We start from the raw sequence: 26749 nt of genomic DNA, 5'->3' as shown, positions 1-26749 counted from the left end.
AGCCACAATGACTCTCCATAACCGTGCGGCCACCATGATCTCCCCATAACAGTTCAGCCACCATGATCTCCCCATAACAGTGCGGCCACCATGACTCCCCATAACAGTGCGGCCACCATGACTCCCCATAACAGTGCAGCCACCATAACTCCCCATAACAGTGCATCCCACCAGGATATCCCCATAACAGTGCAGCCACCATGACTCCCCATAACAGCGCAGCCACCATGACTCCCCATCCCAATAACAGTGCAGCCACAATGACTCCCCATAACAGTGCAGCCACCATGATCTCCCTTTAACAATGCGGCAACCATGATCTCCCTGTAACAGTGCAGCCACAATGACTCCCCATAACAGTGCAGCCACCATGATCTCCCTATAACAATGCGGCAACCATGATCTCCCTGTAACAGTGCAGCCACAATGACTCCCCATAACAGTGCAGCCACCATGATCTCCCTATAACAATGCGGCAACCATGATCTTCCCATAACAGTGCAGCCACCATGACTCCCCATAACAGTGCGGTCACCATGATCTCTCCATAATAGTGCAGCCACCATGATCTTCCCATAACAGTGCAGCCACCATGACTCCCCCTAACAGTGCGGCCACCATGATCTCCCCATAACAGTGCAGCCACCATTATCTCCCCATTACAATGCAGCCACCATGACTCCCCATAACAGTGCAGCCACCATGATCTCCCTATAACCGTGCAGCCACCATGATCTCCCATAACAGTGCAGCCACCATGATCTCCCATAACAGTGCAGCCACCATGACTCCCCATAACAGTGCAGGCAGCCACCATTATCTCCCTGTAACAGTGCAGCCACCATGATCTCCCCATAACAATGCAGCCACCATGATCTCCCTATAACAGTGCAGCCACCATGATCTCCCTGTAACAGTGCAGCCATCATGATCTCCCCATAACAATGCAGCCACCATGATCTCCCTATAACAGTGCAGCCACCATGATCTCCCTATAACAGTGCAGCCACCATGATCTCCCTGTAACAGTGCAGCCACCATGATCTCCCCATAACAATGCAGCCACCATGATCTCCCTATAACAGTGCAGCCACCATGATCTCCCTGTAACAGTGCAGCCACCATGATCTCCCTATAACAGTGCAGCCACCATGATCTCCCTGTAACAGTGCAGCCACCATGATCTCCCTATAACAGTGCAGCCACCATGATCTCCCTGTAACAGTGCGGCCACCATGATCTCATAACAGTGCGGCCACCATGATCTCCCTATAACAGTGCAGCCACCATGATCTCCCTATAACAGTGCAGCCACCATGATCTCCCTGTAACAGTGCAGCCACCATGATCTCCCTATAACAGTGCAGCCACCATGATCTCCCTGTAACAGTGCGGCCACCATGATCTCATAACAGTGCAGCCACCATGATCTCCCTATAACAGTGCAGCCACCATGATCTCCCTGTAACAGTGCAGCCACCATGATCTCCCCATTACAATGCAGCCACCATGACTCCCCATAACAGTGCAGCCACCATGACTCCCCATAACAGTGCAGCCACCATGACTCCCCATCCCCATAACAGTGCAGCCACCATGATCTTCCATAACAGTGCAGCCACCATGACTCCCCATAACAGTGCAGGCAGCCACCATTATCTCCCTGTAACAGTGCAGCCACCATGATCTCCCTATAACCGTGCAGCCACCATGATCTCCCATAACAGTGCAGCCACCATGACTCCCCATAACAGTGCAGGCAGCCACCATTATCTCCCCATAACAATGCAGCCACCATGATCTCCCTATAACAATGCAGCCACCATGATCTCCCTATAACAGTGCAGCCACCATGATCTCCCTGTAACAGTGCAGCCACCATGATCTCCCTACAACAGTGCAGCCACAATGACTCCCCATAACAATGCAGCCACCTTGATCCTCCCGTAACAGTGCAGTATCCAGGACTCCCCAGACGCACAACAAGGTGGGACTCCTGCAATGGAAAAAAAATGGGGGTTCCCACAACCCTGGGTCCCCCTGTGGCTGCAGGGTCTGCTTTCTCAATATATACAACGGTTATTCCAATCATATATCCATATTTAGGGCCAGTAATGCATCTGCTGAACATGGTATATTGCATAAGTTAATTTTTAAAGTACACCTGACTCCTAAAAAAAAATCCTAAATCCTAAAATAAATCTGCACTGTTTCTACTTCCTGATTCATGGAAGCAGACATATTGTGCTTTCAAATGGGCTTATCTGCTATCTCTGCAATTGAAGTCATGTGATATGGGGTAGATCAAATTACACCTCCACACTCATTAGACATAAATTAGGAGGAATTGAACAGGCTAAACTCTCTAAATACACACAGGGTGCATTTCTCTCTGTTTTCCTTCTGTCTTGTGCAAGAGTTCAGGTCCACTTTAAAGGGGTTGGTCATCAAATATTCCATTCCAATATCCACTGTTTTTAATGAGGCTTTTCATGATATTTTCCATTTTATTACAGTTACATTTTATATAAATTATTCTCTCATTTATTAAGTGCCATTTTCCCACCTACTAATATTCAATCTCCTCCCAGCTCCAATTAGTCGTAATGGGCCTAGTGTCTCCAGTCAACCTAATCCTACGCCTCCCAGTCTATCCAACACAAATTATAAAAATTGCAATAATTATAAAGATTACCTCTCGCTTAACTCAGAGGCCTGGTGCACACCAAAAACCGCTTGCAGATCCGCAAAATGCTAGCAGATTTTGAAACGCTTTTTCTTCTTTTTCTGCAGCGTTTCAGCTAGCGTTTTGCGGTTTTGTGTAGCGGTTTTGGTGTAGTAGATTTCATGTATTGTTACAGTAAAGCTGTTACTGAACAGCTACTGTAACAAAAACCGCCTGGCAAACCGCTCTGAAGTGCCGTTTTTCAGAGCGGTTTGCGTTTTTCCTATACTTAACATTGAGGCAGAAACGCATCCGCAATCTAAAATCTGCTGCAGCCCGGGAGTATGCGTTTCTGCAAAACGCCTCCCGCTCTGGTGTGCACCAGCCCATTGAAATACATTACCCTAGCGGATCCGCTCCCGCAGGCGGATCGCAAACCGCTGCGGAAACGCTCTGGTGTGCACTAGGCCAGAGAGTGGATAAAGGTTTACCAGATGGTCAGTGGACTACCAGGCGGCTCATCCTCTCCTTTTACTGCAAAACCCCAAAGACCTCAAATTCTTCATTTAGGCCATTTGGGCCTAAGGCCTTTAGCTCAGATTGGTTTCACACCAGAAACCAGAGTTATAGGTGCGGTACGATCAGCTCTCTAGCACTCACTTCCTGTGGCCAAAATAAGAATTGCATGGAAGTATATTGAAAAAATATGCTTCCGCCCGTGCTCACTGCAACACGAAAAATTTTAAATTATTTGCTTCGCCATTGACTTACATGACTTCCGGGCACCACATGCCACTGCGAATGTTGCCCGGTAACTAGCCGATGCTTTTGCGTCAGATGCAATGCTTCTGATGCATAGACTTTCATTGCTTTAGTGTCACCAGTAAAATAGTTTAATGCAATGCAATGAAAACGTCCTGGTGTGAAAGGGACCTCAAACATCAACTGAATTTGTATCCGTGACATTTTGGCAATCTGATCACCCCTGCTCGGATGAATGGATGTCACTTCCACTCCAAAGAATACCACTTCCCCTACCTTCCACTGATGATACTGTTTAAAATGTTTAGACTCCTCCCAGCCTTTCCCAATGTTCCTCAGGTGTTCTCCAATACTTTTATGGAGTTCCCTTTTTGTATGCCCAACATACTTCTTCCTTCCTTTTGTATCACAGGTGATAAATTGTTGTATTTTGTATTCCTTCTTCTGTATTGTGGTGATCTTTTAATAATTGAAGTCTACGCCCTGGCTGGCAGGGATAACAGGTCTCAAACAGGGCATAGATTTCAATAAGCACAGTCCAGAAGCAGTTAATTATCTTGCTTGTTGATACAAAATGCTGTGGGGAAGTTTTATAAACTCCAGTGCAAGATATATACGCGCAAAACTGGTGCAAAAGATGACTAAACAGAACCATTGATCTGGGAATATGCTTTAAAGTGAACCAGAGACGCATGATATGGGGCCATTTGTACATACCTGAGGCTTCCTCCAGCCCTATTAATACCATAGGCTCCCTTGCCATCCTCCCCGGCCACCCTGTTAATCCAGGATCACCTCCGGTATCATCAACAGCGGCAGTCTTCTGCACCTGTGCACCCGGACTGCTCACACGCCCCCTGGCATGCTCCCCAGTGGCTAGGATCGTTCTGTGCCTGCTCAGTAGTACTGCAGTGGCGCAGAATGGTCCAGGCAGCGGGTGCGCGATGGGGGCGTGTGCGCGGCTCAGCTGCGCAAGTGTAGAAGACCACGACTGACCCCGACTTTGAAAGATACTGGAGGGGGTCCTGGATTAACGGACCTGCCAGAGAGGACAGTGATCACGCTCATGGGTGGAAGCACAAGGTAAGTATAAATTGCTCCATATCATTTGTCTCTGGTACCCTTTAAGATACCCATTAATGGTACAAGCTCCCAAATGATCAATCGTACAAATGATTGGGTACCGTTCATGGTGCCGTAGGACAATGAACGATCATTCCATCGATCTGAATATCTGATTTTATTAGTCTGTTCATCTTGCTTGTCATCTACTCTTTGGATGATCGTTTCTGACCACAATGATCAAACAGTCAGTTGTTTGGGAAATTGGATCGTTAAAGGGCACCTTAATCTTTGCACCAAATCAGCACCAATCTTTTTTCAGCTGCAAGGCTTTAAGGTATCCGTTAACAGTACAATATTTTCCTCAGATGCAATCATGCAATCAGATTGTTACAATTGCATTGTACAGACAACCACGCAGTATGTGGAGAAAATAGACATAAAACGATTCTGTGATAGTGATGATGTCGATTGGAATACAGGAATTTGTCTATCAGAATGTTGGATTTTACAATGGTATCTGAAGAAAGAAAGTGCCGTAATCAACCCGTTTATTGCGGCAATCAACAATTACCTTCAGGCCGGTTTCACACTGTCAACATGCCGTACGAACGGCTGATCAAACCGCAATGCCCAAAAAAGCCTATGGAGATTACTGCGGCAGTACGCGGTAATCTCCATTCTGGCTGCAGGCCAAGCAGGAAGTCATGCTCTCTAGCCCTCATTTCCTACGGCTGGAATTCGAATTGCGCATAAGTATAATGAAAAAATAAGTTTCTGCACATGCGCGTCACAATGCGAACACAGAAAAAAAAACTGTGTTGCCACGAAAGATGCCCGACTACGCGCTGTTGCTCTAGCGTTGAATCAGGCACTTCTGGCAGAACGCATCGCACCGCACTAGGTATGAAATGTCCCATAGACTTTCATTGGCCTGCTGCTAAATAGGCCAACTCAATGCACCAGTGTGAAAGGGGCCTCAGATTACTTACAATCCCGCATATCTGATCCAAATATTGTATCAGTAATGGCCACCTTGAAAGTAGAAGATATTAAAATCAGCAATGCTGTCTTGTATTGTTTGAGAAATTTCTCATTTTGCGTAGCCTATAGGAAACTTCTCTTTGTTAGTTTGAAACTTAAACTGTTCCTCCTTGAGTTTTCTTTCAAAACTAACTGGAGGAAAAGTCATCAGTATAATATTTCATAGTAAGCCAGGCAGTTTGGCGTTGCTTGATGTCTGGTATCTTGTATTAATGTAGAAAGCTCTGTTGAAGGACGGAGCATTTTCTCTTTGTGAAGACAGAAAACTGATAACGTGTTTCTATTACAAAAATACGAAGAAAACTATGCTGATAACGACAGCGATGATGATAATTCTTATTTAGTAAGAGAAGTATATCCCACCACAAAAGGAACAGAGGCGCCAACATATGATAAAATATATTAAAATCGGTTAACAAGGAGTTTGTGGTGGACTTATCTCCAAAGAGTTGGACTCGATAAACCTAGATTGAAGTACAGCAAAGTCCCTGGTTTCCAGAACTCAGACAACTGGAAGTCTCAACTAATCGGCATACCTGAGGGGATAACAGGGACTGTGGTTTAAAGGATACATTCAAACTTAAAAAAAAAAAGAGTTCTACTTACCTGGGGCTTTCTCCAACCCCTGGCAGCCAATATGTCCCTTGCTGCAGCTCCAGTGGCTCCCAGTCACATCCGTTGCAGATGCCGACCTCGCTAATTCGGCATCTACTGCGCCTGTGCGAGAGCCGCTCACGGTCACACTGACGTCATCTGTAGTGTTCTGCGCAGGCGCAGAACTACTGTGTCTGCACAGGACACTCCAGACCACACGAGAGGGATCGAGAACGGTACTCGCGCAGGTGCAGTGGAATCTGCAACGAGGGGGATCGGAAGCCACTGGAGCTGCGGCAAGGGACATATTGGCTGCCAGTGGCTGGAGGAAGCCCCGGGTAAGTAGAACTAATTTTTTTTAAAAAGCTTAAATGTATCCTTTAAGGGGTTTGCAGGTGGTTTGGCTGGGAATTAAATACTTACCGAATGTCCAGCACAGTCTTGACTTCTAACCATCCTGTAGCTCCTAGTGGCTCTCCGGCATCCTCCATGCTCAGCTTCCTGTGTGTCAGGTCAGGTGACCCAACGTCAGATGACATGCCGGGAGCCGTGCATGGAGTCCTTCTCCCCTATGTTTACCTCCGAGATAGTGATAAATATAGTCGCTAATCTCAGGGGGCTATAGCACAGCAGTGGGGGGGGGGGGGGGGTGTCAGAGAGTGGCGATGTGGGGAAACAGAGGCATATCCTGAGGCAGAGAACATGCCTCCGTGTCCCATCTGGCCCCCCATCTGCCCACCTCTGGTTCTTTTTTACTCCAACCATTATTTAAACATACTGACCCATATGCAATTTCCTTTTTCTCCTGAGTTTTCTCCTAGGTGACATTTTCAAACTTGTCAATAAAATACCTTTTAAATCACCAGCAAGCAAAAAAAATACTTAAAACAGTTTTGATAGTGTGTTTCCACTTGCTTTTTGGTATTTTCAATTGTAAAGTGCTGAAAAGTTATTCGAAATAGTAAATAATTAAAATTATCTCCAAGGACAAAACTCAGGAGAAAAAGTAAATTGCATATGAGCCACTGTGCTATATTGGGCTCTCGGTTTGTCCTTCTGCTTATATCCCACCACAGGACTCAGTAGTGTCCTTGCCCATGTCCAGGGCCATGGAACTGCATGTGACATGTTTAACCTTAATGGACTATAATACTTATATTATGATAAAACAGATCACACCATAATTGGCACGGAACGACAGGGAAACCCGGGAATCCCAGTGACCTACTTCCTGTCCAGCAAGTAGTGCATCACTGGGCGAGTGGCGGAAAGGGGCATGGAGTAGGGTGTACTATGCATATGACCCTGTCGGCGCACTCTGCCGCAAGGTCATATGATTGACATTTTGTGCGTTGCGGTGCAATGGGGCATAACACCGGCCAGGTGCATAACCGGTCTCAACTGGGATTCTCGGTATGGTTTCAATTGGTCTTATTGCGTGAGTCATTGCTGTTATTTTTATATTAATAAGGAATTACATTATATTTAATTTTGGTGATGCAGTCCCTACCTTGGCTGAACTTCTTATTGGAAATTGGCAATAATTTCGGTCTCTTGTGGACTGCCAATGACCACCTAGATTTTCATTAATTATGATAATTGCAGAGCCAAGTTTTGCAACTGATTAGCCACTTTCTCATGGAGTAGGAGTACATGTTAGGAAAATACTTATACTGTACATGAGGCCTAGCATTACTTTCTCCAATAAAAATGAAGCCTCGCTACCAGGGCGCCTCTAGCCATTTTGTCACTCCAGGTGAGAAAAAGGGACAGAGGAAGGCACAGGGGACAGATGTGGCACATGGGGACTGAAGAGGCACAAGGGGACAAATAAAGGCAAAGGGGACATAAGTAGCCACAGGGGAACAGAAGGAGACACAAAGGTGCACAGAAGGTGGCACAGGGGGACTGAAGGAGGCACAAAAGTTACAGAAGGAGGCACAAAGGGGGAAAGAAGGATGCACAAGGCACAGAGGTGGCAGCTGCCTGCAACTTACGCTAAGTAGATTCAGCAGAAGCAAGTAATAGAACACCCACCAGGTGGGGCTTAGTCTAGGGGGTGGTCTTAATGTGGGGGTGGGCCTTAATCCAGCAACATGGCGCCCCCCAGGACCAATGGCACTCCAGGCAATGGCCTTTACTGCCTATGCCTAGAGGTGCCCCTGCCTCGCTACATAAGTTCATTTGCATTACCAGTGTTGTAACAAGCTGTATTGATATACGTGAATGTCCTCTGGGACTGATCATGTAATGCTTGGCGATAACTTTCTCAAAAATTGTGCAAAGCAGAGCAGGATCATCCACCAGGCATCCTAGACAGGTGCCTGGGGCCTAGTGGGTGTCAAGGGGCCTCCATGCCACCTTCCCCACTTCAGCTTACCAAAAGGACCACAAGGGGGAGCCAAATCTACAACCTTGCCTAGGGCCCCATTACATCTTAATCCATCTCTGGTGGAGTGATTGGTGGAAGCAGAAAAATAAAATACCCAGCATAGGGTCCTCCCCCTAACATCCAGCCCCTCCTCTTTGCAACAGACGTGGCTAGTATAAAAATCGGAGAATTCTAGGAGTTCCTGCATTCCTTGGTATATAACATTGCTATGCCTTAAAAAATAAAAAAAGCATGTTATTAAGTGGTAAGATTGGATTGCATAAGGTTATTAGGTACAATTTATTAAATATACCATTCCTGGGGTTTCAAAAAAGCTTGCTTATGATTTCTTTAATCAGATATATATATAGTTTAGCATCTGTAGGCTGAAATGGAAAGGTTTTCTTTATTACAGTAAATGACACAATGCTTTTTTCAAGCATTCATATAAAATACATTCATGTTTGCTTGCAGGTGGGGTTACCCTTTAATGTAGTCTGAGGAAGGCATGACATTGTGATTGCTGTATTTTTTAAAAGTTACTCACTTAGGCCCATGTGCAATTAGCTTTTTCTCCTAAGTTTTCTTCTAAGTGATATGGTAGTGGCAAGCCAGCACCTATTCAGTAAAGAGTCCTTGGGCTAGACTCCGTTACACTGCTACTGCCTACTGAGCGCATCCTAGTCCGCTTTTCAGCATCTGTAACATTGAAGTGTAACTGAAAAGCGGACACAACTGCGTCAGTGTTCTCCCCAGAATTTTTTTCCAGCTGGGTGGCATGAAAAAGTAGCCGGGTGGGGTTAGAAGGCAGAATGCAGGCCCCGTGCAACTCTGCTTACAGCATTACTAAAAAGCACCCGGCTAAAAGAGCCTGGGGAGAACACGGTGCGTTAGTGGGCTCAGGCCCTTAGTGCTACATTGGGCACCATTTGTGCTGCAAAAATTAAGATTTGTGCTGCTTTCATTTTGAAGATAATAGCACTTATTTTTACCCAGACAATAACATCACCCAGCCCCCATACAACAACCTACAGACTGGTATGGAAGGGTAGTGCTGTGCATGTGCTCATTTGTGCTACAACAATCATCTAATTGGACACTGCAAGGAAATGGACAAGCACCATCAACAATATTGCAAAGGTTTGTAAATACTAAATGATCAAGGCCGGATTTGTACTCTTTACCGCCCGAGGCCACTGTCACCAGCCGCCTCTCTTCGGTATAGGTAGCAAGATGACCCCTCCCCCTTTCCCTCCAGTATAGGTAGCCAGATGACTCCCTTAATCCCTCCTCCCCCCCCCCTTCAGTATAGGTAGCCAGCTTGCCTTCACACACCGCAGCAGCCATCAGTGTCAATCATTTCTCCACTCGTCTCCAGTGCAGAAGCTTCCTCTTCCTTTCCGTCTCCAATGCTGCCCAAGTGCTTAGCCGCTGGCCACAATGCAAATGTGCGCAGAGAGCAAAGTGGCCGCTGCACAGGCAGCTAGCAGCAGAGTACAGTGGTCAGGTGCTTGCCTAATCTCCCTGCATTGCAGCATTTGCACCAGTTTAGCCTGCAGCTTTGGTGCCCTTGCTCCTTTGGTGCCCTAGGCCATGGCCTATGCGGCCTAGCCCTAAATCCGGCCCTGTAAATGATGTACCCAATAGCGTGTAGAAAGACCAAAATATCAAACCAGCAAAAAGAAGAGAATATGGCCCTGAATGACCGCACCACAAAGGTATTAGAAATATGATCAAACCTTTATTAGATCCATATCAAAGAGTTTAAAACCATAAAAACAAATGCACAGCAATTAGTAAAGCCCTATGGTGTACAAATACTACAGAGTCTCAAATATAAGTAGTACATGCCAATATAAATATGCATACAAACGCAGTCCTCCATGCACTGGAATATGGGACGTGTAAATAGTGGGAGTCAATAGTGTGGAGATCAGACCTGTGCATATGCACCATGCAGGGATATGCACCATGCAGGGATATGCACCATGCAAGGATATGCACTATGCAGGGATATGCACGGGTGTGTGAAAAAGTATGAAAACTGAGAGATGGGGTGCCAAGATGAGTGAGCTGGTGCACAGAACATGTAAGAATAGGGGCAGCATGAATAGCTGCACTAGGAGGATGCTGTGACAGAGAATTTTGTTCTGGATCAATGGATGCATGGCATTGACACCGCGCTGATGGAAAGGAGTGTCAGAGATGGAAAACTAATGTTTTTAAAAACTGATCCATTTCATGGATCAGTTTTTACACGGATCAGTTTTCCATCCATGCCAGTGTAAACTGGGCCTTTATCTGTTGTATTTCATGATCTGTCCTTCCCTTGATTAATCAACTGCTGGTAAAATTGACATGCGCACACTACCAACACTTTTCTAGTAACGCATTGGGTGTTGCGCAAGCAGTACAACTGCCATTATGTACACAATACGTTTGAGCTAAGAAATGCAAAAAGCAAGGGGTTATTTAGATGAGGAGAAGCTGTCAAGTAGCTGGTCCGGCAAAAATTCAACAACAACAAAACATTTGTAAAGCGATTTTCTCCCGTAGGACTCAAAGTGCATAAGCTTGTCTCAGATAAGTACACAGTGGTGTGTACAGGGTAAAATGTTATGTGATCATAAATGCCAGACTAAACAGGTGACTTTTTTAGTTTTGATTGAAATGTGTCCATGGTTGGAGCTGTCTTGATTAAGTTTGGCAAGGCATTCCACAGGGTAAGGGCAGCATGACAGATAGCTCTGGCTCCAAAGGTTTTAAGTTGGACTGGATGTGGTCAATATGTTGGATCCTTTTGACCGGAGTTTGGGGAGGCGTGACGCAGTTGCAACAAATCCTTCAGGTATCCAGGGCCTAGGTTGTGTAGGACTTGAATGTTAGTATTTTTTGAGTAGTCAGTGTATTAAACAAAGGATTGGTGTTATTATGGCAATGCCGGGGCTAGCTACCCATCCCACAGTAAACCAGTGCCTACATATCAGTGTCTGAAACCAAACAGACAACACTGCCACAAGTAACGCACACTTTTCATTCATGTATAAACCTACAGGGATAAACCCACTGATTTTTTTTTCCCGTGTTCAGTTTCACTTTACTATTGATTTAAAATATTGTGGTATAAGCTAGATTTCGCCTTTGAAATCTTCCCTGCTGAGTCGTCATTAGCAGTCTACAGCAGCTGAATGCTGGCAATGATTTCATGAAAAAAATTTCTGCTTTGCACATCACTTCTTTCAACCCTTCTGACCTTTAGAATGAAAACTTATTTCTTGAGCTTCAAAAACTGCCATAAATCATGAAAAGATCTTGCGGTGATACAATTTTTTCCCCCACCAGCCTTCAAAAAGGAAATAAAAAATGTTTATTGTGCCTTTTCTTTTTAATGTTTGTGCCTGCAGAAGCCTCTGGATGTGGGAACACGTCAAACCATCTAAGGTTCGTTGAGAACTTGGAGACCAAATCACAGCAGTCCTGCGATCCAACCATCCCGATTAACTGGCAGCTGACTTGCTACCCTCCAAGGCTGTGAGTCATTTGCAAACTTTCTCTGCTGATGCCTCCAGCAGAAAAGCCACCAGCTCTTGCGGAGGATGATTGCCAGGTCCAGACTTTGAGCTGCCAAAGTGGAGAGAGCTCGCTGCCATAGGCGCATCATCAGCTGAAAGAACAGAAGTGATGGAGCTTTGAAAGGGACTAAAAAGTAGCTATAAGAACAAAAGAGAACTTCAAGTGCCAAGGGAGCTTGGAAGGAAAAGTAGCTTGTTAATCCAAAAATAACTTTTTTTTTTTACCAAGGGAGAAGAAATTGGGGATGAAAAGATAAAATAGATCACTGAGACAAGAGGAACAAACATATGAAGTGGTGAAGGAGGAAGAAAAACACATGTGCATGATCACAGGCACTTCACATAGTTGTGGGTGAAAAGTTGAAACGAGTCAAGTTGGTAAACTTTTATAGTGAGAAAACTTTATTCGCAAGAAGAAACATGAGCAGAGCACGAGTCGTTAAGGATGGCAAAGCTGGCCAGGTGTCTAATCCACAGCCAAAACATCGAAATGGGGACGTCGTCTTCAAAGAGGATCTTCAGGCATCCCGTAAGATTGAAAGGTTCCCGATACCGCTGGACAGTCTCAAAATGATGTTTGAAAAACCAAGTCGTATTATTGTGATGCCGCGTAAAAGCAGCAAGAGGAAGGTAAGGGCTTTGTTTGACCCCTGGCCTCTACCCACTTCCTCTTCCAACATTGTTGCTGTGATAGTTTGTTGTGAAATTGTAACATTTTTGCAATAATAGATTGTAGTAAATATGGACCTGTAGGTAAGGTGGCTTGGTAGTAGGGTTCAATTGTTCTTTTGTTTCATTTTATTTTTATTTAAAGAGGAACTGGGAGAGATGGGAGGATTAATATATATATATATATATATATATATATATATATATATATATATATATATATATATATATATATATATATATATATATATATACCTGGGGTTTCCTCCTGCCCCCTCCAGGCTGATCACTCCCTCGTCATCTTCCTCTGCCATCTGGATTGTATGCAATTTGCCCCGAAAGTCCTCTGGTCTGGGGCGTTTTCTGCGTGAAACTGTCTTCCTGTGTCGAAGTTGCATGCTATTTGTTGAAAAAAACAGCATTCAGTTTGCAATCCAAACTCCTCCCCTATCCCATATTCACCGAGGTAAGGTGGTCAGGAAGGAGGCGGGAGCAGGCAACAGGTAGCCTTTCCCTGTGAGTGCAGAGCATAACACCTGACCTTGCCCACCCCTTCCCTGTGGGACTGAAAGATTAAGGGCTTGTTCACACTATGAGCGTTTGAGAAATTTTAAAGCACTAGCTATTTTAAAAAGCGAACATAAAAGCGCTTCTTGCAATGAATTTCAATGCGAGCGTTCTCACATGAGCGATGAGCTTTCTTTCCAATCACAAAGATGGATCCTGCACCATTTTCAGAGTGTATGCACTTCAATGGAAGGTATAGGAAAATCGCCAAGCGCTTTAAAATGCACTTGGATAAGCGATTTTGTGAGCACTTTTCATCACAGCGTACATTAAAGAGATTCAGTTCCAGGTCAAAGAGCTCACTTCCTGATTGTCTGCAGGAAAAAAAAGCGCTAATCGCAAAACAAAAGCATTTACAAAAGCACTTAGAAAAATCGCAAATTGTTCAAAGAATGCTGGCAAATTTGCTTTCCAAAGCGCTTAGCACTTGCGATTGGGCTTGTGATTTATAATGTGAACAAAGCCTAACTCTTTTTTAGACCAACGGAGCAGCTACAGCTAAGCAGAATTGTTTTATCTAGAATAACACAGTTCCCATTCATTGATCTAAATCCCCGTTAGAGTGATCGCTGGCTTCTATAGAGAAGCAGCGATCGTTCTGTTGCCCATCCCCTCTTCACTTCCTGTAAGCTTATAGGAAGCAAAAAAAAAATGACTGAGGCCATCTTGTGGCCAAATAGTAAAACTACATCTACATACATTTTTTTTTAAATGAATAGGCACACTTTTACATTTAAATCAGTGCTGGGCCGAAATTACGCATAAGCGTAATTACGCATCGTAATTCACTACAAATGCACCGTAAGCGTTAAGTGTAAGGTTACGGTATTACGCGTAATTAATTACGTGTAGACCGTAGGTTACGTTGTTACGCATAACAAATTACGCGTAAGACAGTAAACTCCCATTGAAATTACACAGTCTGCCGTAATCGCGTAATATTACGCTCCCGTATAATATAAAAAAGCCGCCAACTTTAAGGGTTAATAGCAAAGCTCCCTTAAGTGCTAAGAGCCTCAAATTTGGAGAATATATTAAGGAGATCAGAAGGAATAAGAGGAAATTTTTTTTTTCAAAAAGACCTTATAGTTTTTGAGAAAATCGATGTTAAAGTTTCAAAGGAAAAATATATACATTTAAAAACCCGCCGACTTTAACGGTTAATAGCAAAGCCTGCTTAAAATTTAGGAACACCAAATTCACAGGGTATATTAAGGGGATCAGTGGGAATAAGAGGAATTTTTTTTTTTCAAAAAGACCTTATAGTTTTTGAGAAAATCGATTTTTAAGTTTCAAGGGCAAAAATGTCTTTTAAATGCGGAAAATGTCAGTTTTTTTTGCACAGGTAACAATAGTGTTTTATTTTCATAGATTCCCCCAAGTGGGAAGAGTTTTACTTACTTCGTTCTGAGTGTGGGAAATATTAAAAAAAAAACGACGTGGGGTCCCCCCTCCCAGACCTCTTTAACCCCTTGTCCCCCATGCAGACTGGGATAGCCAGAATGCGGAGCACCGGCCGCGTGGGGCTCCGCACCCTGACTATACCAGCCCGCATGGTCCATGGATTGGGGGGTCTCGAAAGGGGAGGGGCAGCCAAGCTTTCCCCTCCCCCTCCGAGCCCTTGTCCAATCCAAGGACAAGGGGCTCTTCTCCACCTCCGATGGGCGGTGGAGGTGGAGGCCGTGATTTCCTGGGGGGGGGGGGGGGGGGGGTTCATGGTGGCATCTGGGAGTCCCCTTTAAAAAGGGGTCCCCCAGATGCCCACCCCCCCTCCCAGGAGAAATGAGTATAGAGGTACTTGCACCCCTTACCCATTTCCTTTAAGAGTTAAAAGTAAATAAACACACAAACACATAGAAAAAGTATTTTAATTGAACAAAAAACATAACCACGAAAAAAGTCCTTTAATATTCTTAATTAACCATTAATACTTACCTGTCCCTTTAAAAGCCAGTTTCCACGCAATATCCTCGGAAATATACTAATCAGTTACAATGTAACAAAGTTGTTACAATGTAACAACTTTGTTACTTTGTAACACCACCGCACCCGACGTCACTCGCCGCCGCCGCTGCATACCCGTCTGCGCTGCACGGACCCGACAGAGCTCTGAGCTATATAGTTTAGAGCTCTCGAAAGCATCTTTGTATTTGGGCTCCAAGGAGCCCCATTGGTCCTTAGCAGACCAATGGGGTTCCTTCTGATTTGAAGGAACCCCATTGGTCTGCTAAGGACCAATGGGGCTCCTTGGAGCCCAAATACAAAGATGCTTTCGAGAGCTCTGAGCTATATAGCTCAGAGCTCTGTCGGGTGAAGGACGCTAAGTCCCCGCCGGTTCCGCTGCCCTCCCCGCCTCTCCCACATGTCACCTATATACATGCTGGCACCCATGGGTGCCAGCATGTATATGGGTGACAGGTTTGGGCGGAGTGGACGGCGGGAGCCGGCGGGGACTTAGCGTGTATGCGGCGGCCGGCGGGTGAGCGGCGAGTGACGTCGGGTGCGGTGGTGTTACAAAGTAACAAAGTTGTTACATTGTAACAACTTTGTTACATTGTAACTGATTAGTATATTTCCGAGGATATTGCGTGGGAACTGGCTTTTAAAGGGACAGGTAAGTATTAATGGTTAATTAAGAATATTAAAGGACTTTTTTCGTGGTTATGTTTTTTGTTCAATTAAAATACTTTTTCTATGTGTTTGTGTGTTTATTTACTTTTAACTCTTAAAGGAAATGGGTAAGGGGTACAAGTACCTCTATACTCATTTCTCCTGGGAGGGGGGGTGGGCATCTGGGGGACCCCTTTTTAAAGGGGACTCCCAGATGCCACCATGAACCCCCCCAGGAAATTGCGGCCTCCACCTCCACCGCCCATCGGAGGTGGAGAAGAGCCCCTTGTCCTTGGATTGGACAAGGGCTCGGAGGGGAGGGGAAAGCTTGGCTGCCCCTCCCCTTCTGAGACCCCCCAATCCATGGACCATGCGGGCTGGTATAGTCAGAGTGCGGAGCCCCACGCGGCCGGTGCTCCGCATTCTGGCTATCCCAGTCTGCATGGGGGACAAGGGGTTCAAAAGGTCTGGGAGGGGGGACCCCATGTCGTTTTTTTTTAATATTTCCCACACTCAGAACGAAGTAAGTAAAACTCTTCCCACTTGGGGGAATCTATGAAAATAAAACACTATTGTTACCTGTGCAAATAAAACTGATATTTTCCGCATTTAAAAGACATTTTTGCCCTTGAAACTTAAAAATCGATTTTCTTAAAAACTATAAGGTCTTTTTGAAAAAAATAATTTCCCTCTTATTCCCACTGATCCCCTTAATATACCCTGTGAATTTTGTGTTCCTAAATTTTAAGCAGGCTTTGCTATTAACCGTTAAAGTCAGCGGGTTTTTAAATGTATATATTTTTCCTTTGAAACTTTAACATCGATTTTCTCAAAAACTATAAGGTCTTTTTGAAAAAAATTTTTTTCCTCTTATTCCTTCTGATCTCCTTAATATTTTCTCCAAATTTGAGGCTCTTAGCACTTAAGGGGGCTTTGCTATTAACCCTTAAAGTCGGGGGCTACCTAACATTGATCCATCAACTTTTCCGATGGCAGCATGACCTTACGCATTAATTGCTAATAGGATTTTACGCGTAAGCCTATAACGTAACAACCTGAATTACGGTATTCTTACGCGTAATTGCGTAAGGGCTATGTGTAATTACAGACATGTACCGAAATTGAATGTCTATGCCGTAAGCGTAATTCCGTAATGCGTAATAGCGTAAAATTACGCGTAATGATCCGTAAGCGTAGCTTTTTCCATTACGCCCAGCACTGATTTAAATGAACTGTTTATCTCACACACACCCAAAAATACTCAAATAACATGTTTAATTAAAAAACAAAAAACAAAACATAAATAGGTCTGAACTTTTATTTAATATGCACGTCAAGAGGGTATATTACTATTATTTTTTAAATTCTAAGCTTGTAAATAGTGATGGATGCAAATCTGAAAAAATGCACCTTTATTTCCAAATAAAATATTGGCACCATACATTGTGATAGGGACATAATTTAAATGGTGCAATAACCGGGACAAATAGGCAAATAAAATATGTAGATTTTAATAATGTTAGCATGTATTATTTTAAAGCTATAATGACCGAAAACTGACAAATAATAAAATGTTTCCATTTGCTTTTTCTTAATATTCCCGTTAAAATGCATTTAGAATAAAATAGTTCTTAGCAAAATGTACCACCCAAAGAAAGCCTGATTGGTTGCGGAAAAAACAAGATATAGATAATTTAATTGTGATTAGTAGTGATAAAGTTATGGGCGAATGAATGGGAGGTGAAAATTGCTTGGATGCATAAGGTGAAAAAACACTAAAGGCTGGAAGTGGATAAGGTTGAATAAAACTGAAGCAAGAAATGGTTTTCTAATAAAAGAAGAGCAGGCTTATGAGAGGTAGCTTATCATGGATTTTATAAATGCACTGGGGAGGATGTAAGGCCCTGTTCATATTACCAAATGCAGATGGCCATGCAATCTGAACGCAACGCGTATGAACGCATGCAATCTGCGTTTGCATGCGTTGTCAGCCGCGCGTTTCTGGAAAAAATGCATGCAGCAGGCATTCGCGGACCGCACTGGTCTGGAACGCATGCAGTGTGAACATCATACAGTGCAGTCTATGCACTTCTGATGTCGTCCATGTCTGCCTCCTGCACGCGTTGCCGAAATCCGGACGGCAACGTGTGCAATGTGAACAGGGCCTAAGAAGGGCGAAATGCATTATTTATACATGAATCAAGGAGGAACTGGACAAGAAGATACATTGATGCTGATTAATAGCTACAGTGCTGGCCACAAAGAGATCATCTCTCAGCAGCTCAGGGAGGAGGTGGGCGGGGTCAGGTGATGGCTGTCTGCTGAGGAATGAATCACTAGTTGGGAATTGCCCATTCTCCTGGCAGCTGCTTGTTAAGTGAACCCTGTGTGATGTTGCTGACTTTTACCAAGAGGTATGGCTCTGGAAAAGCTGCATCAAATACAGTATACAAATTGTGTGAGTAAGGACATAGGGCTTGATGCACTATATGTCGGTAAAGTAGCCCTGTGCATGACAACTTTACTGGTGTACAGTGCATCAAGCCATAATCACCTATACAGCTTTACTATCAGTAAATAATCCAGGTTGAAGGTGAATGAGGGCTTCAAGACCTGCATAAAGCAAGCATGTTTTTATCATGATATTGGGCAGGGTGGAGGCGCCCAATGTGTGTTCTATTTTAGTGTTTTAAAATATAAATAAAAATAAAAGAGAGAGGTAATCGCTTACCTCTCTAGAAGATGTAGGCACCAGTTCAACTGGAATAATGTTTATTCAAAAAGCAATCTGACAACTCGTTTCATGGGTCAAGGCCCACTTCCTCAGGTCAATACCGAATGCCCTGATAGCATAGGGGATAGAGTGTAGGCACCTCTAATCTAAAAGATTACCAGTCAGACCTCCTTTGGAGGTAATAGCTTTGCAGGAGAGCGACCATCCAGTTTCCAGCAGGACCTGGAGTACCGAGCAGGGACGGTTAATTCCCTGCAGGCCTATACGGTGGTTGCAGGAATTGCAACCCACCTGTAACGATCGGTGTCAGCACACAGAGAGAATCTGATTATTGGTGATCTGCAGTATCACCAAGAATAGAGATATATACCTGATTATTGATGATCTGCAGAATCACCGATAATCCAAGTATAACTAACCTCTGGACACCTATATAGTGTGAGTGTTTGGTGCAACAGTAATGACTTTGAGTTGGACCACCCGAGAAGCAGGTGGTCTTTGGCAGTATGGGCGATACCGCCCTCTGGGAAGTGCAAAAACCTTCCAGCAGCCTGAGACCTCCAAAGAGGTGGAGCCCCAGGCTGAAAGTAGGAAGGACCTGTGAGTGAGTGACACCTGAAAGGTGGATGTCACTAGCAGGTCTGGAGACTATCTCTAATGGAGAGAGATAGGTCTCAAAGTCGGGCAAGCCGGGTCGGCAACACACGGACAGACAAGGTACAGAGACAGAAGGCTGATTCGGTATCCAAAGGCAGGCAGGGTTGGCAACAGATAATCAGATATGCGTAGGTACCGAATCAGAAAGCAGAGGGATAGTCAGAAATGCAATAGGTCATACCAGATATCAAAACAATGCCTAGTCTTGGGTGTGAGGTCCGTAGTCTCAACACCCTGGAACTAGTCTGGAGTATAACACAATGATAACACAGTATCCCTAGTCTTGGGTGTGAGGTCCGTGGTCTCGACACCCTGGAACTAGTCTGGAGTATAACACAATGATAACACAGAGTCCCTAATCTTGGGTGTGAGGTCCATGGTCTCAACACCCTGGAACTAGTCTGAAGTATAACAGAATGATAACACAGAGTCCCTAATCTTTGGTGTGAGGTCCGTGGTCTCGACACCCTGGAACTAGTCTGAAGTATAACACAATGATACACAGAAGTAATCTGGCTCAGTGTGAATTCCCAGGTCCTCCTGGTTCTAACACACTGTAGGATCTGACTAAGGTCTAAATGCTTTCACGTAAATGTTCGCAACGGCAGACAACCTGAGACTGACCAGCAGTGACTATATATAGAGCGGCGCTCTCCGGCGCCACCCATCAGTGATCAACCAATAGTCACTTGCTCTGAGGTCAGCTGACCAACCTGGTCATCTGATCCCTCCTTGGTTGTCATAAAGGTTCTGCCTCTCAGCGCGCGCGTATTCCTCAATCTGTGTGAACTAACAGATCCAGCCACACCAGACGCACGCTGCCGCGTGCAAACCGCCACGCTGGACGCAGCGTCCGCCGCCTTGCTGTCAGTACACGCGGCGGCTTTTCCGCGTTCTATTACACCACCTTTTTGAGTATATATCTACATACCTCCAAATGTGAGATGAGAAAGAGGGACACTTAAGCCACGCCCATACCACACCCCTGATCACGCCCCCAGTCATGCATACCATAAAGAAAGAAAATTATGTTGTTTTATAATTCAAACCACACTGGTCCTTTCTATCCTGGTTCATTTTCCTTCATATTAAGATTTTAAAATTAGTAATATATCAATTTAAAGGATGGGAATAACATTTGGAGTCAATCAAACACATTTTTAGTAGAGAAATATATATATTTACATAGAAAGAGGGACAAAGTCCTGAAAGAGGGACAAACAAGGAGGACAGAGGAGTAGGGCTCCCAAAGAGGGACTGTCCCTCCAAAAGAGGGACAGTTGGGTGCTATGTATCTATATATCTTTTTCCTCCCTGTTCCTGACAGAGATAGTGATCTCAACACTAGCTATCTGGTTTCAGATCATGTAAATAGAGAGATGGATATCTTATTTTTCAATATGTGTTCACACATAATATGCTTGCAGTGGCGTGCTAGAAACCCTATGCGTATCAATCATGTTGGTTGCATTCGCTGTGCTATTGCTCTTATTGATAACCCATATTGTGGTACAAGATCCTTAATTAGGGTTAGTTGAGTGATTTTATGCATTAAGAGTCCTGGGACTAGAGTTGTGCACTTGTATAGTGTTTAGCATGGTGTTAACGTTTGGTATATGTGGAGTTTTTAGCCAGAAATAAAGTATTTAATATTTTGCACATTTCAGTCTTTACTTTCTTATTATATATTTATAGCTCTTCGTGAAGTGCTGTTTACTCTAATTTATATACTTTAATACATATGTTTGCTGTGATAATTCTTTAAATAACTACCCTGCCATCGCTCCGTGCGCCAATCTATGCAAAGGAGGGAGGGGTGAACCACAAGACATTAGGAAACTGTAGAGGGGAGGGGTGGGGTTTGGGAAAAATCAGGGCGTGGTTAAAGGTGTGGCGGGGAATGTCTTAGTGTCCCTTTTTCCTGGCCCCAAAAGTTAGGAGGCATGGTAACTAGTAGATTACACTATCCACATTACCTGGCGCTCAAATTCTCACTCTCAGGTGCCTTTTTTAAGGCCTCTTTCCCACCAGGACGTTGCGTTTTAGGGGACGTTATAGGTAGCATAACGTGCCCCTAACGCAACGCCTGGTGGTGTTGGAGGAGGACGCTACCTAGAGCTGCGTTATGCATCTCTTGGTGCGCTATTTGTGTCCTATGCGCTGCGGAGACCACGTGATCGGATCACTCCGCATCCCGTGGTCCCGCCAGCTCCAGGAAGTAAACACTGCAGTACAGTGAATATTAAGTAGCCATGTGGCTGGCTACAATAGCGGACTCTCCCCGCCTCCTCTCCGGCCCAAAAGCAACATAACTGAGCATGTGCACATAGTCTAACGCGGCTAAAACCGCATAGAATGCATAGCATGCTGCACTTTATTTGAACGTGTAGCGTTACAATGTAACGCAACTTGGGCACTGTGAACAGCCCATTGATTTTTCATTACTGTGAGTTGGGCTGCGTTACAGGCTGCACTAACGTGCGCCTGTAACGTCCCACTGTGTGAAAGCAGCCTTAATGTATGCATTGTATGGTGTGTTAGGTTATGACTATACACAAATACATAAATAATGCTTGCCTGCTTTGGATGGTTTACACTTAACTCTTTGATCCTCCCTGTCCCCATCATGCTCTACCTTGAGTTATCCTACCATGAAATAGGATTATCAGCATTGTTTGTCACGGGGGTATTGCTAGAGTGAATAAGAATCAGGCAGATTTTAGCTGTCACATCGCCAGTCCCCCAGGTTACGACTGATGTATGCCAGCCCGCTTCACTGCTCATCAAACTTGTTCAGGGCATCATAAGTTACCATAATATTTTGTAGCCTTGGAGAACTCTGCAAGCTGAGGCTGCATTATTACTGTTCTTATATTTGTAGCAACAATAAAAGATGATATAGTGAGCGCCGTTCCTCATAACCTTGTGACATGTTCGCTGAATCCATGACCCGTTTCTTCAAACTACCTTCTGTGCTTTATATTTCTTTCTTGCTTATACTGAAGATTGTCTTTACTTCCTTTTGCTGATGCCTGGTTATAGTTCTCACAGCACTTCTGACATTAGTAGGAGGACTGTCACAGCATCTCCTGATCTGTACTCCATGCAGTGTTCTCTCAAACAAGGTCATCTGCTGCGCTGAAAAATGTTAGCAGCACATCAGAGCTGAGCTGAAGCAATGGCTCCGTCCAAAATCTAGATTTGGATTGTTCAGTCTCCTTAGAAGGATTGAAAACTGTTACAGGACACCTGAATTGAAAGAGGGATATGGAGGCTGACATATTTATTTCCTTTTAAACAATATCAGTTGCGATTTCTGGAAAGGCCACTAAGGCCTGGGCCTTGGGCGTCTGCAGCTTGTGGGGCATCTTGTTATGAAAGAGGGGTTGCTACATGTGAAAGAGGAGGCTGGAAATGGGAAGCAATACATTAAAAGGGGAAGCTGGTGCTCAAGGGAGCTGTACATGAAAGAAATGGGCTGCAGTATATGGATGATAAACATGGAAGAGGGGGCTGCACATGGAATGGGAAGGGCACTGCTGCGGATGGATGTTACACATGGAACGGGGCTGCACATAGAAAGGGAAGGGCACTGCTGCACATGGATGTTACATATGGAAGAGTGGGCTGCTGTGCATGGATGTTACACATGGAACGGGGCTGCACATAGAAAGGGAGGGGCGCTGCTGCACATGGATGTTACATATGGAAGAGTGGGCTGCTGTGCATGGATGTTACACATGGAACGGGGCTGCACATAGAAAGGTAGGGGCACTGCTGCACATGGATGTTACATATGGAAGAGTGGGCTGCTGCACATGGATGTTACACATGGAACGGGGCTGCACATGAAAGTGGAGGCACAACATACTGTAATTAATAAAATTGTTATTTTATACAATATTCATGTATAGATTATTTAGTCAGTGTTTGCCCATTGTAAAATCTTTCCTCTCTCTCATTTACATTATGACATTTATCACTGGTGGTGACATCTTTAGTCCGGCTGGGTGATGTCTTTTCTTAGAATTTGCAGTAAATCAACATTATGCAAAGGGAGATATTGCTTGCTTGGCAGTTGGAAATTTGAATGCAACAAGGTTCGCAGACAGAAACTGTCAGGGCCATGGTAATGACATCACACCATAATATAAGCGACACAGACCCTCCCTGATGGTCAGAAAAGGTAAAGCTTTCTCATGTGAAAGGAGGTATCGGCTACTGATTGGGATGTAGTTCAATCTTAGGTTAAAGTTCCTCTTTAACCTATTTTGGTTCCTGGACGTAGTTTCTACCATGCGCGCTACCGCGGCCGATCGCGTGCGTGCACGCGTGCTCCCGGCCCGCGGTTCGTTAGCCAGGCAATCAGTGAATCGGGCTACGGTGCCCGATCACTGATTCCTCTCTCCCGCTGAAAAAGCGACAGCTTCTCTCGGAAGCTTCGCTTTTTCTGGCTGTTCCCTCCCCAATGCGTCACTCTAAGCGTGTGTTACGCTTAGAGTGACGTCATGTAAACAAACTCATGGCCGCCATCTTGTGGCCAAAAAGTAATACTACAACCAAAAGTAAAAAAAAATTAAAATCAACACACATTTACATTTTAAACCTATTGTTTACCTCCCACCCTCCCAAAACTACCCAAATAAAATGTTTAGTATAAAAAAAAAAAACATTACAATAAAAAAAAAAAAACATGTAAATATTTACCTAAGGGTCTAAACTTTTTAAATATCAATGTAAAGATGATATATTTCTATATTTTTTTTATTTTAAACTTGTAAATAGTGATAGACGCAAAACGGAAAAAATGCACCTTTATTTCCGAATAAAATATTGTTGCCATACATTGTGATAGGGACATAATTTTAACGGTGTAATAACCGGGACATATGGGCAAATACAATACGTGACTTTTAATTATGAAGGCATGTATTATTTTAAAACTATAATGGCTGAAAACTGAGAAATAATGATTTTTTCCGTTTTTTTCTTATTCTTCCTGTTAAAATGCATTTACAGTAAAGTGGCTCTTAGCAAAATGTACCCCCCAAAGAAAGCCTAATTGGTGGCGGAAAAAACAAGATATAGATCAGTTCATTGTGATAAGTAGTGATAAAGTTATAGGCTAATGAATGGGAGGTGAACATTTCTCAAGTGAAAACGACGGAACGCGAATGGGTTAAAGAGACACTAAAGCGAAAAAAAAATTATGATATAATAGTTGTGCAGTATGGGGATAATTACGAGAATATTAGAAGCAAAGAAAATATAATCATATTTTTATATCCAGTTATATAGTGTGTTTTTTTTATAACATTGCATCATTTCCCCATTACTCAGCATTCTAAATGATTTTTACAGAGCAGGCTTTGAACTTTTGACCTGTCCTGAACTGTTCTCTGCAGAAGAAAAAGCCTGACAGCTGAGATAATAAACTTCAGATGACAGAGCTCTCAGCCACCTTGAAAGTCATAGAGCTGAATGGCTTGTTTTGCATAGATAGATATATATATATACACTGTACAGCGCTGTGTAATATGTCGGCGCTATATAAATACTAAATAATAATAATAATACTTTTAGCCACAGCCCCTCAACAAGCATGCAGATCAGGTGCTCTGACTGAAGTCAGACTGGATTAGCTGCATGCTTGTTTCAGGTTTGTGATTCAGCCACTTCTACAGCCAAAGAGATCAGCAGGACTGCCAGGCAACTGGTATTGTTCAAAAGGAAACTTCCATATCCCTCTCAGTTAAGGTTCCCTTTAACTCTTCCTGTATGGAAACCATATTACACTCATGTCTCTGCTCCCAATGTTTTATTTCTTAGCTGTACTACACATACAAATCATTATATCATAATTTTTTTTTCCGCTTCAGTGTCTCTTTAAGTTAAACATGTGATCTGCATGTTTGGCTAAAAGTATTAGAGACAGAGGATCAGCAGGACAACCAGGCAATTTGCATTGTTTAAAGAGAACCCGAGGCGGCTTCTAAGAATCTTAATTGCACACAGAGGCTGGGTCTGCAATGGCGTGCTAAGCGACATGCAGCGTGTCGATAGCCGGCTGTTTATGTCTGTACTGTCATTCTCGCCGCTCCGCCGCCTCCTCTATGTCACCGCTCCCCACCCACATCCCTTCCCTCCCCGCTGATTGGAGGGAAGGGAGGCAGGCGGGGAGCGGTGACATAGAGGAGGCTGGGGAGCGGCGAGAATGACAATACAGACTTAAACAGCTGGCTATCGACACGTAGAGATGGCTTGAACCTCCGATTTTAGGTTCGCGAACATCGAACGCAAACTTCCGCAAAAGTTCGCGAACCTGCAAACTTTTTCGAACTGCAATAGACTTCAATGGGGAGGCGAACTTTAAAAACTACAAACATTTATGCTGGCCACAAAAGTAATGGAAAAGATGTTTTAAAGGGGTCTAAAACTTGGAGGGGTGCATGGCGGAGTGGGATACTCGCCAAAAGTCCCGGGGAAAAATCTGGATTTGACGCACAGCAGAGTTTTAAGGGCAGAAATCACATTGCATGCTAAATTGGAGGCATAAAGTGCTTTAAAACATCTTGCATGTGTATACATCAATCAGGTAATGTAATTAGTGTACTGCTTCACACTGACACACCAAACTCACTGTGTAACGCACCACAAACAGCTGTTTGTGTAGTGACGGCCGTGCTGGACTGGTGCGCACCATGGAGAGAGTGCAGGCCATGGGGGTTTTCAAGCCCATATGGGTGCTGGGCTGTGGTAGCTCAATGATACAACAACAGTGACTGTCCAGCTGATTGAATTTGGTCTGTCCACAATAAAGCAACGTCCTTATTATCTTGGGTGTGCCCCCCAACACTTTCATATAGCCGGCGGTCATTGCTTCATTGTGATATGCAAGCCCCTTCACTGTGGCAATGTAATGATCACGAGGGGGAATTGACACATGTACATGCCTTTTGTTTTGTTGTTGCCGCTGCAGTGCATTTAGAAAAATTAGGCAGGCGCGTACACACACCAGAAAAAATATTATAGCAGCCGCTGCTAGCAGCGGCTTTAAAAATTCAGGAATCCACCTGGAGTCCTGGACCCTGTTGGTGGTGAGGGAGAAGGCAGTCAAGCGGCCTACAGGCGGAGATGCTGTGTGGGGACCGACCTAGTCTTGGAGCAGGCAGTCACACGGCGTGCAGGCAGAGATGCTGTGCGTGGGGACTGACTTAGTCTTTGGGCAGGCCTGACCGTGCTTTGCAGACCACTTGGTCAGATGGACCCTTGACCCAACGCTGTGTGCCAGAGATGACACTGCTTGCCTTTCAATAGTCAACTACGTCCTGACAATATTGGGGGTTGATGGCACACGCCTTCTGAACTCTGTACTTTGGTCCAGGGCCGCACAAAATCACAACAGCACGACTTTGAACAGACCTGCCGGGGGCACTGAACAG

The 26749-nt window shown here is 44.3% G+C and overlaps 1 protein-coding gene across 2 annotated transcripts in view; it reads left to right on the top strand.

Annotated features, from left to right (window-relative positions):
- The window catches only part of XIRP2 (xin actin binding repeat containing 2), a 686858-nt gene that overhangs the window by 197672 nt on the left and 462437 nt on the right, over positions 1 to 26749 (top strand). Inside the window, exon 2 of one of the 2 annotated variants that reach the window (XM_068245598.1) lies at positions 11903 to 12700. The exons of the other annotated variant lie outside the window; for it this stretch is intronic. Within the exon in view, the coding sequence (XP_068101699.1) occupies positions 12491 to 12700 (210 nt within the window). The 5' untranslated portion in view covers positions 11903 to 12490. The remainder of the gene's footprint in view (positions 1 to 11902; positions 12701 to 26749) is intronic. 2 annotated transcript variants of the gene reach the window in all.

Source organism: Hyperolius riggenbachi, chromosome 7 (genome assembly GCF_040937935.1).
Source record: "Hyperolius riggenbachi isolate aHypRig1 chromosome 7, aHypRig1.pri, whole genome shotgun sequence".
NCBI classification, from domain to species: domain Eukaryota; kingdom Metazoa; phylum Chordata; class Amphibia; order Anura; family Hyperoliidae; genus Hyperolius; species Hyperolius riggenbachi.
This window is presented reverse-complemented; position numbering and strand designations above follow the sequence as displayed.